Here is a 14,526-nt window from a genome sequence, read left to right on the forward strand (position 1 = left end):
ATAGGGCTTTTGGTTAGGACAGGTAGAAGAAAAAGGACACCGCACTAGGAGGAGAATCTATGGTGGAGGAACCGGACTTACGGTTGGCTCCAGAATTGAATGGGGGGCTTCCGGTTAGGACCTTTGTGACTCTTTGAGGGTTTAAGGTTGCCGACCCCTGCTTTAGGGCATGGGTTTGAAATAATTCAACTGAATAAAACAATTGTTGAAATTACCCTTACCTCAGGCAATAAAATAATTTTCCTACGGTATTTTAGGCGGTCTTCCCACCTTTCCATATTAATGTTTGTGTATCTGTGCTTATGTACTTTCCTTATTTTATAATTTCCCCAACATCTTCACCCTCCCAGCTATCAACCAAACAGCCACACCCTAAAAGCAACAATAAAGTAGCAATGACCCCACCCAGCAAATTCTACTGGATTATCAATATACTCATTAAAAGAAACAAACAAACAAACAAACAAACAAACAAACAAACAAACAAACAAACAAACAAACAAGGAAACAGAAGGTTCCATCCTCTAGCAACTGAATAGAGAGGGCTATCCCTGTAGCCATTGCAAATGGAGCTGGGCAAATTCCTAACCTTGGCCACATCATCACAATATTGTCATTGAGATACTTTAGATAAGGGCTGTCAAATTCCCAGCCCACGGGCCAAATCACGTGCTGGTCACGCCCACACCCAGTTTAGCAAAGGGGAAAAAATTCCCAATACATCACGTGACGTCGCCATGACGATATGAGTTTGACAGCCCTGCTTTAGGTTATCCACATGGTAAATTTTGTGTTGGGAGAAGAAAGAAAGCATCACACTGGGAGAGCTAAATATGACTTTAGTCTGCTTCTGGAGCAAAGGACACACTTGTTAAAATGTTACTGAGTCTTCTTTGTGGTGCAGTGAATGGGAGATGAGGATGAATCCTAAGATTTCTTTGTCATTAGTTCTTGGTATGAATGTTTTTTTTTTTATTTCAATGTTAAAGTATTTAAAAAGAAATTTAGGATGCAATGACTATTGGCTAAAATCTAATTTTGTAATTGACTTTTTAGCATGTCTTGCCCTCAAAGTTTTTTTAAAATAAACAAGTTAGAAGAAAATTTGATTAGACCAAAAGTGACATTAACAACTTACAATTTATAATTCTGCAGGTTTTTTGTATCACTAGCAATTTGCCATATAGCACATTGATTCTGCACTTAACTTTCTTGATTTTTGCCATCTGCTTGCAATTTAATGGCTATTCAGACTTGCTTAATTACTAAGACATCCTATTTTTTCAGCACCACTGAGTTTTTTTTATAAGTGAATGTCAAACACATAAAGTGGCCTCTGAAATAACTACAATTTAGTTCATTTGTTATATTCTTTAGGTTAATTCTTGCATATGTTGCATGAATTCAATTCCCTATACATACAGATTATAAATAAAAATGTAAATTATATGATCAGGAGAGTAAAATGAATGTACAATTCATACTTAACGGGGAAAATCATACAACCAAGCAAAATCATATTCAATTTCGTAGAAAAAAGAATGTAAGGCCATGTCACAACACAATACATAGTGGCAAAAAGAATACACTGAATGCAGCTGAACAAATAACATCTTCCTCCTCACACACCCTAATATTTGCATTAGTTCAGTACTGTTTGGCACATTTCTTATTTCTTAGCTTGCAGTTTCTCAGTATTTCACTCCTTATCCTTCAATCAAGGAGGCATCAAAGGGTGCCTTCCCCGCCGCCTTGAAAGAGGCGGTGGTGAGGCCCCTCCTCAAGAAGCCCTCCCTGGACCCGGCTAGCAAACTACTGTCCGGTCTCCAACCTTTGTTTTGTGGTGAAGGTTGTTGAGAGTGTGGTGGCACGACAGCTTCCCCAGCACCTGGATGAAGCTGTCTATCTAGACCCGTACCAGTCGGGCTTCAGGCAGGGGTACAGCACAGAAACGGCATTGGTCGCATTGCTGGATGATCTCTGGAGGGCTCGGGACAGGGGTTGCTCCTCTGTCCTAGTCCTATTAGATCTCTCAGCGGCTTTTGATACCATCGACCATGGTATCATGCTGCAGCGGTTGAGGGGGTTAAGAATAGGAGGCACCATGTTGCGGTGGTTCTCCTCCTTCCTCTCCGACCGTTCGCAGTTTGTGTTGGCAGGGGGGCAAAGGTCGACCTCGAGGAGCCTCACTTGGGGAGTGCTGCAAGGGTTGGTCCTCTCGCCCCTTCTGTTCAACATTTATGTGAAGCCGCTGGGTGAGATCATCCGTGGTTTTGGGGTGACAGTCCATCAGTATGCTGATGACACCCAGCTCCACCCAGTACATCTCCACCCCAGACCACCCAAATGATGCCCTTGATGTGATGTCCCGCTGCCTGGAGGCCGTGCAGGTCTGGATGGGGAGAAATAGGCTCAGGCTCAACCCTTCCAAGACTGAGGGGCTGTGGCTCCCGGCGTCCCGGTATAGTCAGCTGGTGCCATCGCTGACTATTGGGGGTGAATCTTTGCCCCCCACAGAGAGGGCTCGCAATCTGGGTGTCCTCCTGGATGCATGGCTGTCTTTAGAAGAGCATATGATGGCCGTGGCCAGGGGGGCTTTTTATCGGGTTCGTCTGGTACGCCAGTTGCGGCCCTTTTCGGATTGGGACGCCTTGCGCACGGTCACTCATGCCCTTGTCACTTCATGACTGGACTACTGTAATGCTCTCTACATGGGGCTCCCCTTGAAGAGCACTCGAGGCTCCAACTGGTCCAGAATGTGGCCGCATGGGTGGTTATGGGCGCGACTCATTGCGCCCATGTGACACCTCTCCTGCGCGAGCTGCACTGGCTCCCAGCGGTCTTCCGGGTGCGATTCAAGGTGTTGGTTACCATCTTTAAAGTGCTCCATGGCTTAGGACCCGGGTACTTGCGAGACCGACTTCTGCCACCAATAGCCTCCCACTGGCCAGTCTGCTCACACAGAGAGGGGCTCCTCAGGGTGCTGTCGGCCAAGCAATGTCAGCTGGCGACATCCAGGGGGAGAGCCTTCTCTGTGGGAGCTCCTGCCCTTTGGAACGAACTGCCCCTGGAAATACACAAGATCTCAGACCTCCGTGTGTTTCGCTGTGCCCTTAAGACCCTACTGTTTCGCCAGGCAGGGCTAACTATGTAATTATTTTAAATTGGGAGTTTTAAATTGAGGGTTTTAATCTGGGCCGAAATTGTGTAATATTTTTAATTATTTTAAATTTTGATATCTGTATATTTTTTGTTTTAATAGGCTGTACACTGCCCTGAGTCCTTCGGGAGAGGGGCGGGATAGAAATAAAATTATTATTATTATTATTATTATTATTATTATTATTATTATTATTATTATTATTCTCCTCTTTAACTTTATTACATTATGTTATTGAATCAAACAGATGCTACTTATCAGATACTGATAACTTTATGTAGGCTACCATAGCCAAAATGAAGTATTATTGAAGAAAAATGGTTTACAGAAGGAAGTACTGAAAAATTCCAAAATTATGGACAGAGAAATTGGTTTTAAAATTTGATCTTAACTGATATTACTAATTTTTAAAGATTAGCAATTATATCAACTGCCATCTACAAGTAATCCTTCTTTAGCAACTGCCTCACACAGCGGCTGTTCACACTTACAAAAGTGATAAAAAAATAACTTTATAACCAATCCTCACATTTATGACCTTCAGGTCTGTAAAGCAAAGGAAGCTGAAGTAAAATCGTAACTATAGTCAGTGTTTCACTTTGCAACCATTTTGTTTAACAACTAAGTTGCTAAACAAGAAGTACCTGTATTACTTTACCACTAGCAATAATTGCTATCATTTTCTAGTTAAAACAAATAAATTAAAAACAAATATACATAAAATGCTCTTTTTAATAATGAACATCAACTTCTATGTGCATTTAAATTAAGAATATATAGATAACTTACTTTGAATCCATTTTTGTCACTTTCTTGGTGAAAAATTCATCAACACCTTCATCTACTCTTCCCATCATTCCATTTTGTTCTCCCTCTTGAAGGGTTGCAGGACTCACCTGATAAAATGTACAACCTTAAGGATGTGCAGGAATTTGCTTGGTGGACACTTGAATATAGGCCAATCAAATGTTCAATTCCCCAATTATATAAACCATAACACAACCAATCTTTGATTTTCTAACCATCCACTTTCATTATGCAGTTATAAAATAAAAGAATAATCATGTTATGTGAATGAAGATCAACAATATTAAAAAAAATTGTTTATTAAGAGCCAAAAGTGCCAATATACAATATATATCAGCATTTTCACGCAGACATCTTCCAAACTGATCTATGAAGAAATAAACCAATAAATTTCCATGAATTTTAAAAGTAAAAAGAAAAGAATACAAGCCAACTTTCCCCTTCCTGTATTTAAGCTAGAATTTTTAAATTATGCTACTGTTGATATGGTGGTTAAAAACAGAACTGCCTATTGTTTGCAGACACACAATTTCTGTATGAAGGCTCTGAGCAAAGCTTTATGCGGATTATCAACTTGTTTGAGACACGAACATTCTCTACATACGTATGGAGTAAAATTTCTTCAGTAACAGATTAACTCACGGCAGATTGTGTAGGCTGTTGTTTTTTATTCCTTTTAGGCCTAAGTTTAGTAAAATGCTCTAGCTTTTTTCCTTCCTCCGAAGGTAGTTCTGAAATGAGCCCAGAAGTCCGTTTGTCAAACCTCCCAGAATGGAATGGTGGATCCTCTATATGAATAGGAACTTCTTCTAATGCTTTATCGAGGTCAAACTCCATCTCTAAAGAAAAAGTTTAAAACATATTAGGGCTATATTTCTCTTTCCAGTCATAGCTTTTTTGTAATGACTCAACTCTAGCTCAAGTCTGCTCTGATGTGCCTAAGTAGTCTTTTTAATAACAGTATGGGCTTGTTGGTGGATGTTTTTCATTTTCCCAGTCTGGCTCACAGTGACAGTTTTATAAATCATTGAGAAAAAGCATCACTCCAAAAAAAATAAGCTTACCAAAAGCTCTGGATACAGGCCTTAACATTCGACTGTGGATACTCTTCCTTTTAGATTTGGGAGTCATCTATAGATAAAATGGAAAAATAACATAATTGCCTTTTGGAAATAAATAGTAATAGTTAAATTAAGTATAGTACTGCAATGTTCAAAACAGCTATGAAAGATGGAGCAAAATAGCATTTGGATCATAAGTCAAGTTGTTAAAATTTTTGCCCCATTTTACAACCTTTTTCCCCACACAATTGTTAAGTGAATCATTGCAGTTGATAAAATGAGTAACCCAGTTATTAAATGAATCTGGTTTCCCCACTGACTTTGCTTGTCAAAATGGTCAGAAAAGGTGATCAGTGAATCTTGGGACACAGCAATACTCATAAATATGAACCAGTTGCCAACCATCTGAATTTTGATCACATGATCATGGGGATGCTGCAAAGGTCATAACTGAAAAATGGTTGTATGTTACTTTTTCAGTGCTGTTGTAATTTTGAATGGTCACTAATTGAACTGTTGTAAGTCGAGGACTACCTGTAGCTTTAAGACAATATAATAATATGTTTTAAGAGTGCCAAACAATAAATTTGCAGAATCTCTCTCTCTCTCTCCTTCCCTTCCTCCCTCACTGCACACTTCCAGATAGCTCTGTTGTTGTTTCCTGGGGTCTATTGGAACCACTGTCCCAGTTTAGGAGTTACAGCTCTGAGTGCTCTACCACCAGAGAGACCACTTTGGCTTTTACTTACCGTATTTTTCGGAGCATAAGACGCATTTCCCCCCCCCCAAAAAAGAGGGTGAAAATTTGGGTGCGTCTTAGCCTGTTTCAGTTTCAGTTTCAGCACAGCCTGATTAGCACAAGCAGCTGATTGTTGGTTGGATCGGCTCCTGAGGATCAGCTGTTTCAGGCTGCAGGGATTGAGGCCGAAAATGGGGCGTGCGGAGGCGGCAATAGGCTATGGCAATCCCTCAGCCTGAAACAGCTGATCCTCAGGAGGCCGATCCAACCGATGATCAGCTGCTTGTGCTAAACAGGATGTGCTGAAGTTGAAACTGAAACGGGCTGTTTGCTGCAAGGAGGCAACCTGCTGGGAGGCAGAGGAAGAATTTTTTTTTCTTGTTTTCCTCCCCAAAAAAGGTAGGTGCGTCTTATAGCCCAGAGCATTTTATACTCCGAAAAATACGTTAATAATAATAATAATAATAATTATTATTATTATTATTATTTTATTTCTATACATCTTTTCTACTTCCTCCTTCAGGCCCTGATACTTCTACTTCTTATAACCCTTCTTCTTAATACTGCTATCACTTGGCACTGCTACATCTATTACTACAGCTTTTGGTCTTTGCTATTACCATGAAGTCTATTTGACTGGCCAGTACCTGCCTGTCCTTGTATGTTTTCTCTTTCTCTAAATTAATATGTATGCTTGCCATAATTTCCATATAGGAATTAGATTTATGTAGAACTAGCCAACCTGTGCAACATTGGGTCATCACTTCAGAGGTATTTCTTTACTTAAACAGAGAAATGCAATGAATAAGCAAACAAAAAAGGAGTGGGACCACGAGTGGCTTCCAACTTTCTGCCAGCTTCATTATTGAGGCGCATCAGAAATCTTTCTTTCCCTTCCCAGCAGACAGGCAAGTAGACGCTGATGGGTGGGTAGTTGGATTGCAAGATTGGCTGGGAAACTGTCACAGAATATTGAAAATGAAGATCATGTGCCTGCTGCAGCAGCCCAGCAGCAGCCAGAAGCACAGAAGTGGCCACAACTTCCCCAAATTTCATTTCTTCAGGAGCCATGATTGAGGACCTTGGATACATGATGCAAGTTAGCTCAGTTGAAGTACCTTGGTTCAAAAATTGTTGTTTTTTGAGGCACTTTTTGTCCAGTTAAAGGTCATGACAAGAGTCTTAATATATAGATCTGATCCATAATCAAGATCAAAAGATTTATGAAATATATTTTCATAGGACTTAGTAGTAATTAATATTAATCATTATTAAAATACTAAATCATAAACAAATATCCTTCATGATGACTTTGTCCCTGCGAAATGCTTAAAGACAATGCACAGTAGATATAGACGCTGGGAAGAACAAATAAGGGTACAAGAAATATACAAATACAGGTCTTCATAAATTGCAAAAAAGAAACTATAGTATTATGGATAGAAAATCTGAGGTCAGAATGCTGAAGGATTTTATTAACACACATTTTTAAATAAACCAATCTTATTAACATTTTCTGGGATACTACTCAAACGAAGCTATGCTTTAAAATAAATCAGATTCTAATAAAATGTGTCATATAATAAATGCACACATATTTTATAAAATAATATTCTGAAGAGCAGTGCCAGTCTCTATGAATTTTTGAATAAATGTAATTACGCAAGCAATTATGACTTCTTACTTTATAATTACTACATCAAATTAAAAAGTGAATTACCATTAAAAAGTTTTATAAAGAGAAAAAGTAAAACAATATATGAGGAACAAATGCAAAACTCACAAAACACTGAAAAACGTTTTCAGCTATCATGGCTATTTCAGTGAAAAAAGAAGCAAGTTCTTCCTTTTCCAAGTAATGTTCTACGGTATTTCTAAATAAAATAATTTACTTATATTTATCAAAATAAATATTTCGCTGTAATGGACTCTTATAAACGAACTGTAATTTATATTTTAAAATATAGAGTGTCAGTTTTGGTTTTAGGGAACAACTTATATGCCACTGCTTAGCATAACTAGAGCTGAAGTTACTGCAAAACAATTAAATACAGTACACCCTCTGTTTCTGCTGCCTCTTGTGCCCAGTTCCAGGAGCCTTTCAAAGTTGCTGAATGGATTTTCATTCTGGTCAGATGTAATCGGTTTTTCTTTCCTCTCTTCCAAAGAGCAAATATAGCATGCCAAGCACAAATAATTCTATGTAACTGGAAGTACATGACCATACAGTGAAAGGAAATAATATTTTGATTCTTTAAAACCTTCATTTAATTAAACGGATATGAATAGCAATAAAACTTAATCTATATTGAACAGTTTTATGTGAATATTTTGCTTGGTTGTAGACTTCTGCCTTGTGAAGTATGTTTTAAATTCACTACACATCAAGCTAGCTAAAACTTCCTGTAAAATTGAACTTGGTTCCAAATAGCTGCTTATTTCTCCCTGTAATGGCACAGTATACGTTCCCAAGAGTTTTGTAAGACAGCTGAAAAGCAAATGGAGCAAGAAAGGAAAGTAGGCTAAAAACAGCAGAACTTAAAAAAAAATACTTACACTTGTACAGCAGAGAGTCTCCATGCAGCCAAAAGAGAAAGATAAAAGAATATGAATGGACAGCAAAAAAGCAGAATCAGTTTTAGAGGAGAGAAGGAGGGGGCAAGCTGTGCTGAAACTTGGCAAATAAAAAATATAAAAGCAGAGCTATGCAAAAATGAGAGATAAACTTTTTGTGTTAAGAAAAAGCAAACAAACACAGCAATAGCTTTACATCAGATGTACTCTATATAGGCGTGAAGCAAAAAAAAGGTCTCCAGCCAGATTAATTCTTTGAAGAATGTCTCAATTGAACTGCACAGGTGAATAGAAGTGGAAAGGTTAAATGAAGATCTTTCCTATAGGATTTCACAGTACTTGCAGGGGAATATAAAAATTTTTCACGTAGAATTTCACAGCTCTTTCCAAAATTTTGAAAATCTTAAATTTTAATGGGATGAATGCATGTGGCTGACAATATTAGAATCTGGTAATGGTCAAAGGTTTTACTAAGGCTCTCAAATCACACAACTCCAGTAGTTTTTATTCACCTATGTTTTATCTCCCATTCAGACACATTCAGGAATGTGAAAGGATTTTGTAGTAAAGTAGACATTGAGTGCTTGTCTGATAAATTCTGGTCAAGTCTGCCTTTTGCTAAAATGCAATATGCAAGTTTCACATACTTTTAATGATCTTGAGCAGGAAATAAAGAAACTCCAAATTATTTTTCAACCTCCCTGGGAATTAGTCTAGAATCATATAAATCATATATATATAAATTGAGGGGGAAATGCAAGGTAGAAGCAGGAACAAATCAATTACTCTTTTTGTCATGTCTCCAATGAGAAGAATTTTCATACATAAATTTGCTTCATTAAAAAAAATATTTTTTAAAAAAAACAGGGGCCAAATTATTTGTATAACATTTGTCAGAAAAAAATGTAAGAGGGACAAGACATCCTTTCTACAACCATCAAACCTATAAATATAATTTTGAACTGAATACCTCCAAATCTGTTTCTCTGAAACTTTCTAAATGACCCCATTAATGGGATTGCAATGCTTGCAAATTTCATTTCATTCTATAAATATAAGGATAATTCTTATTGTAAGCATTCAAAATGAGTCAATAGAAGTCTAAAATAAAACAACCTTAGATAGATAGAAGCAAACATGTAATTTATAAGAAATATTCTTATATCAGTCCCTCAAATTGAGTTCTTATTCTTATAAGAAATATTCTTATATCAGTCCCTGAACTCAAAATTTAATGACAAGAATGTACTGTACAGTAATGAGAATAATTATTTACAAAGAATATGAACATTCTTGAAACATACATACTGTAGGTTAAGGTACCTGGCTAGAAATCAGGAACCTGAGAGTTCTAGTCCTGTCTTAGGTATGAAAGCCAGCTGGGTGACTTTGGGCCAGTCACTCTCTCTCAACCTAACTCATCTAACAGGATTGTTGTGAGGAAAATAAGAGGAGAAAGGAGTATTAGCTATGTTTACCATCTTTAGTTATTTATTAAAAAAAATAAAAATAAAGGCAGGACATAAATAAATAAGTCCACTTCTATTGTAAATCTCCTTAGTTCTAAAAATATTGTACAAATTGTCTTTCTTTTTAGCTCTTTATATCTTTTAATTTTTACCTGTTTTATTCTTTCGTTTCTTTTGGCATTGTGGTGTCATTAAGATTTGATGTGTGATTTCTATTTTAACCAAAACAAAACCTCACACAAAAACAAACAAGGCATCAAAAATATGGGTTAATTGCTCTTCAGAAATGTGGTATTAACCTATAAAGCCCAACATGACTTGGTTTATTGCTACTTTTAAAATAATCTCTTCTTACAGAATCTGCATATCTTATACAAACTCCAGGGAAAGTTAAGCAAGATAATCCTCTTCGGTGGTAACCTGATATTATGAAAGTTTTTCTTTTTCATGCTAGTCTAACATTATTGGATTAATTTGGTCCACATGCTTGATATTAGATCAAGAAGTTCCAGTTTAGCCTTCGAAACATACAATGAACGAGCAGTGAAATGGTGTTTTCCATTTGCATAAATTAAAAAAGCAATCCTGTTTATTTAATATTTGTGCAATTATAGTGGAGTTTGCTTTCTTTCTGAGAAGTAGATTTTTACAATGAATTGTGCCCTCAACTAATCTGGACAATAGTATTTAGAATTTTTCTTGAAACATAAGCACCTTAAAATAACTTAAAATTGCTGAATTCTGTGTCCAAGGTACAAAAATTTTGCTATGTTCAAACCTGACTGAGTCAAAAGTGACTTAGTAAGTCACTTAATTACTGAGATATAGTTTTTTTCTCAGACTGAATTTGGTTATTTTCATTTATATCCTCAAATAAAATGTAATTTGTTCATTCAAATAATATATCTTGCCTAAAGATACATATTTACAGCAAAAAGAAAGAACAAAATGTCATACTTTTATTCATATGATTTAATGTTGCAATCAAAGTAAATGAACTGTGGAATTCTGATACAAAATTGAATGACAAACAACCGATTTATAGTATGTAAAATGAAGCTTCCAGACAAACTGGCTTGGTCTCAATAACATCAGTTTAACCGGGCCATTCTAATCATGAACATCACTAATTATGAAGAAAGCTAGGCAATGTATTTTTTAAAAAATTCAATGTATAAAGCTATAAAACAAAGCTTCCTTGGCATTAGATCTATTAAAGCATCCCACTTTAGCTTTAGAAACAGTGCAGAGAATTTCTCCTAATGTTAGTAATCAAATGTTGTTTTGCAAGTGTTTCTAAATCTGAGGTGCATAACTGAAAAACCACTTTTAAATAATAAAAATGTTAAAATTAAAAATGTTGGAATATTGGAAAGCAAAATACTAGCATCCTCTTCATTTTCTGAAGAAATGTTTCAAATTATCAGATGGATCCAATAAAAATAATTAGGATATTGGATTTCTACAGTCCAATGCTTTTCTTGTACGTGCCTCTTATACGGATAGTCCTTGACATATGACTACAATTGAGCCCAAAATTTCTGTTGTTAAGCAAGACAGATGTTAAATGAATTTTGCCCCATGTTACAATCTTTCTTGCCACAGTTGTTAAGTGAATCACTACAGCTATTAAATTAGTAACATAGTTAAGTGAATCTGGCTTCCCCATTGACTTTGCTTGTCAGAAAGTTGCAAAAGGTGATCACATGATCCCAGGATACTGCAACCGTCATAAATATGAGTCAATGGCCAAGTGTTTGAATTTTGATCACGTGACCAAGGGGATGCTGCAAGAGGTCATAAGTGTGAAAAACAATCATGAGTCATTTTTTCCAGTGCCATTGTAAATTTGAATGGCCACTAAATGAACCATTGTAAGTTGAGGACCATCTGTACTCTGAAAAAAGTCAAGAGTATCGCAAATAAGAATGTCCTATGAAATGGCTGACTTAGTGTGGCAGGTAGCTTTCAGTGAATTCATACTGTATAATTGATTATTTCTCCCTAAGAGTCATTTTGCATTGATGGTACCTATGATATTTTCCCAATATATAACTATTAACCAAAAAGATTGGCAGGGTGCTTTATCAAATGATTGCTGTGCTCTCCTTTTCATACATATGTCTTGAAACAAAGGGTGAACTCAAGTTTACATCAGAAATAAAACATTCCCTACTAGAATAACAAATAGTGGCTAAAAAGGATAAATAGAAATAAAATCTATTTAATATGAAGTTTGTCAAGCACTTTGTGTTCAAACTAACATTTACTCATTGTCAAATAAAAATCTACAGAACAAAAGAAAGGAAGAAAGGAAGGAAGAAAATCACATTTAGTCAGGTTGCTGGAACATTTCCTATGTTCTGGATTTTTTACAAGGTACTTAATTCTTTTATGGAAAATCTAATATACTAGTGTACACATACACTTCTAATTTATGAATATAGAAGCCATAAAGAACAACAATGATGTGCCTTTGTTTACAGAGCAATTAGTAATAGATAACAAAACCCATCAGAAGCACAGTACATACAGTTTGCATAATACACTATTTGCATAATTACTTTTTGATTATTTTATTTCAGTTCTGTTTTATACAGGATAAAAAAATGGCAGGACCAAGATTAAAGATAAATTTAATTCAATTTATATTTAATATAAATACAACATTATTCTTCTCATATATTTATGAACACTCCCTACTGTATTGAAATTATTTTTAATATTATTTTTTGAGGAAGTTCCCTAATGAGCTCCAAAATCTAAGGTTCATATGTTCCTTATTGTGAATTACTATCAAGGATAAAATATCCATAAAGTTTAATTCATTTAGTATTATGAGCAAGAACATACAGCATGCCTGAATTAAAAAAATAATCAAGGTTAGGATTTATAAGGATTTCTAATAACAAATTACTAATATTTGGGTGGTGACTTTTATAAACATACAAAAAGTCATAGGTCCACTTAAATCAACATGTACTGAAAATAATATGGGCTGATTTATGGAGGCAATCAATACTAATTATGTCAACATTCAGATGTATAATTGGTAATGTACCAAATAAAAGGTATCATAAACATTTAGGAAAGTAAATATGAAAAAAATGTTATCGTCTATTGATCTATATCGTTTTTTATAATTGCTATTGTATATTTCAGTGATGAAAAGCGGGTGTCTGAATGAGCTAGAAAGTTTTAGAGAGTTAGTCAAAGATTATAGATGTCTTACCATACATGTATCTAGGTCTTCAAAGCGTTCCAGTTCAGTTAGCTCCTCAACTGTAATGATAGATCGTTTAGTAGATTTATCTTCTGCTAACTCAATGTCCAATGATTCCTGGTGAGGCAAGGGTTTACCTCGCCTGGTCAAATGATCAGCCTAGAGGAAAGGTTATAGTGAAAGCATTCTTTATAAAATAGAAATATCGATAATAAATACTTCTAAATAAAAGTTTCCAATGAATACAAGCCATATTAGAGGTACAATTAACCTCCTATAAAAATGAGATGACCTTTAAGACCATTAATCCAAAGCATCTTGTTGGATGCTTTGGAATTCTGAATTAGAGTTATTTATTTATTTATTTATTTATTTATTTATTTAATTAATTAATTAATTAATTAATTAATTTGTATACTGCCCTTCTCCAACAGGACTCAGGGCGGTGAACAGCCACGGTAAAAACACAACATATAAAATTTAAAAACAATTTAAAAAACATTAAATACTTTTGGCCGTCAATTTAAAATAACCCAATTAAAACCAATTACAAATTTAAAACCGTAAGGGTGGGGTCAAGCCAGCCCGGCTAGATGGAATAGATGTGTTTTCAGGGCCCGACGAAAAGTCCGGAGGTCTGGTATCGTGCGTATCTCCGGGGGGTAGGTTGTTCCAGAGGGCAGGTGCCGCCACAGAGAAGGCTCTCCCCCTGGGGGTCGCCAGCCGACATTGTCTGGCCGACGGCACCCTGAGGAGGCCCTCTCTGTGTGAGCGAACTGGCCGGTGGGAGGCTATTGGCGGCAGAAGGCGGTCTCGTAAATACCCTGGCCCTAAGCCATGGAGCGCTTTAAAGGTGGTCACCAACACCTTGAAGCGCACCCGGAAGACCACAGGAAGCCAGTGCTTCCCCCGCGCGGCCGCATTCTGGACCAACTGGAGCCTCCGGGTGCACCCCAAGGGGAGCCCCATGTAGAGAGCATTGCAGTAGTCCAGGTGGGAAGTGACGAGTGCCTGAGTGACTGTGCGTAGGGAGTCCCGATCTAGAAAGGGACACAACTGGCGTATCAGGCAGACCTGATAAAAAGCCCCCCTGGCCACGGCTGTCATTTGCAAAACAGGGCTGTTCAATGGCCTCTAGCAAAGCAGAGAAATTGCCATAAACCATCACTGTCATATTGTTCTTACAAGAAGCATTTCCCATTTGAACCCAGGGCTCATGTAACTTAAACCCATTAGATCCAATCTTATCTTCTCAGCTCTCTGGAAACAAGTTTAAAACAGTTCCATGTTACAGATGTTCAGGTACCTATCTTTATACTTATATCCTATGTTTATATCCTAAACTCAAACTTTTTTGTAATTCATCAACTTCTTCATAATTTTTTTTGTACAACTGATCTCCTTATTACCTGCATGTTGGATATATAGTCATCTTTTCTAAAGTATGTAATTCAAAATGACAAGTATAAAACTATTACTTCCTAGCATTTAGA

General features: G+C 36.5%; 1 protein-coding gene across 1 annotated transcript in view; it reads right to left on the minus strand.

Moving 5' to 3' along the window:
- The window catches only part of CARMIL1 (capping protein regulator and myosin 1 linker 1), a 130,287-nt gene that overhangs the window by 12,489 nt on the left and 103,272 nt on the right, over positions 1-14,526 (minus strand). Inside the window, exons 29-32 of the mRNA XM_070942459.1 lie at positions 13,043-13,192; positions 5,032-5,098; positions 4,610-4,806; positions 3,950-4,056 (exon numbers count right to left, since the gene is read on the minus strand). Of these exons, the coding sequence (XP_070798560.1) occupies positions 3,950-4,056; positions 4,610-4,806; positions 5,032-5,098; positions 13,043-13,192 (521 nt within the window). The remainder of the gene's footprint in view (positions 1-3,949; positions 4,057-4,609; positions 4,807-5,031; positions 5,099-13,042; positions 13,193-14,526) is intronic.

This window comes from Pituophis catenifer, unplaced genomic scaffold, assembly GCF_029215685.1.
Source record: "Pituophis catenifer annectens isolate HBS135680 unplaced genomic scaffold, rPitCat1.0.hap2 SCAF_3, whole genome shotgun sequence".
Taxonomy (NCBI): domain Eukaryota; kingdom Metazoa; phylum Chordata; class Lepidosauria; order Squamata; family Colubridae; genus Pituophis; species Pituophis catenifer.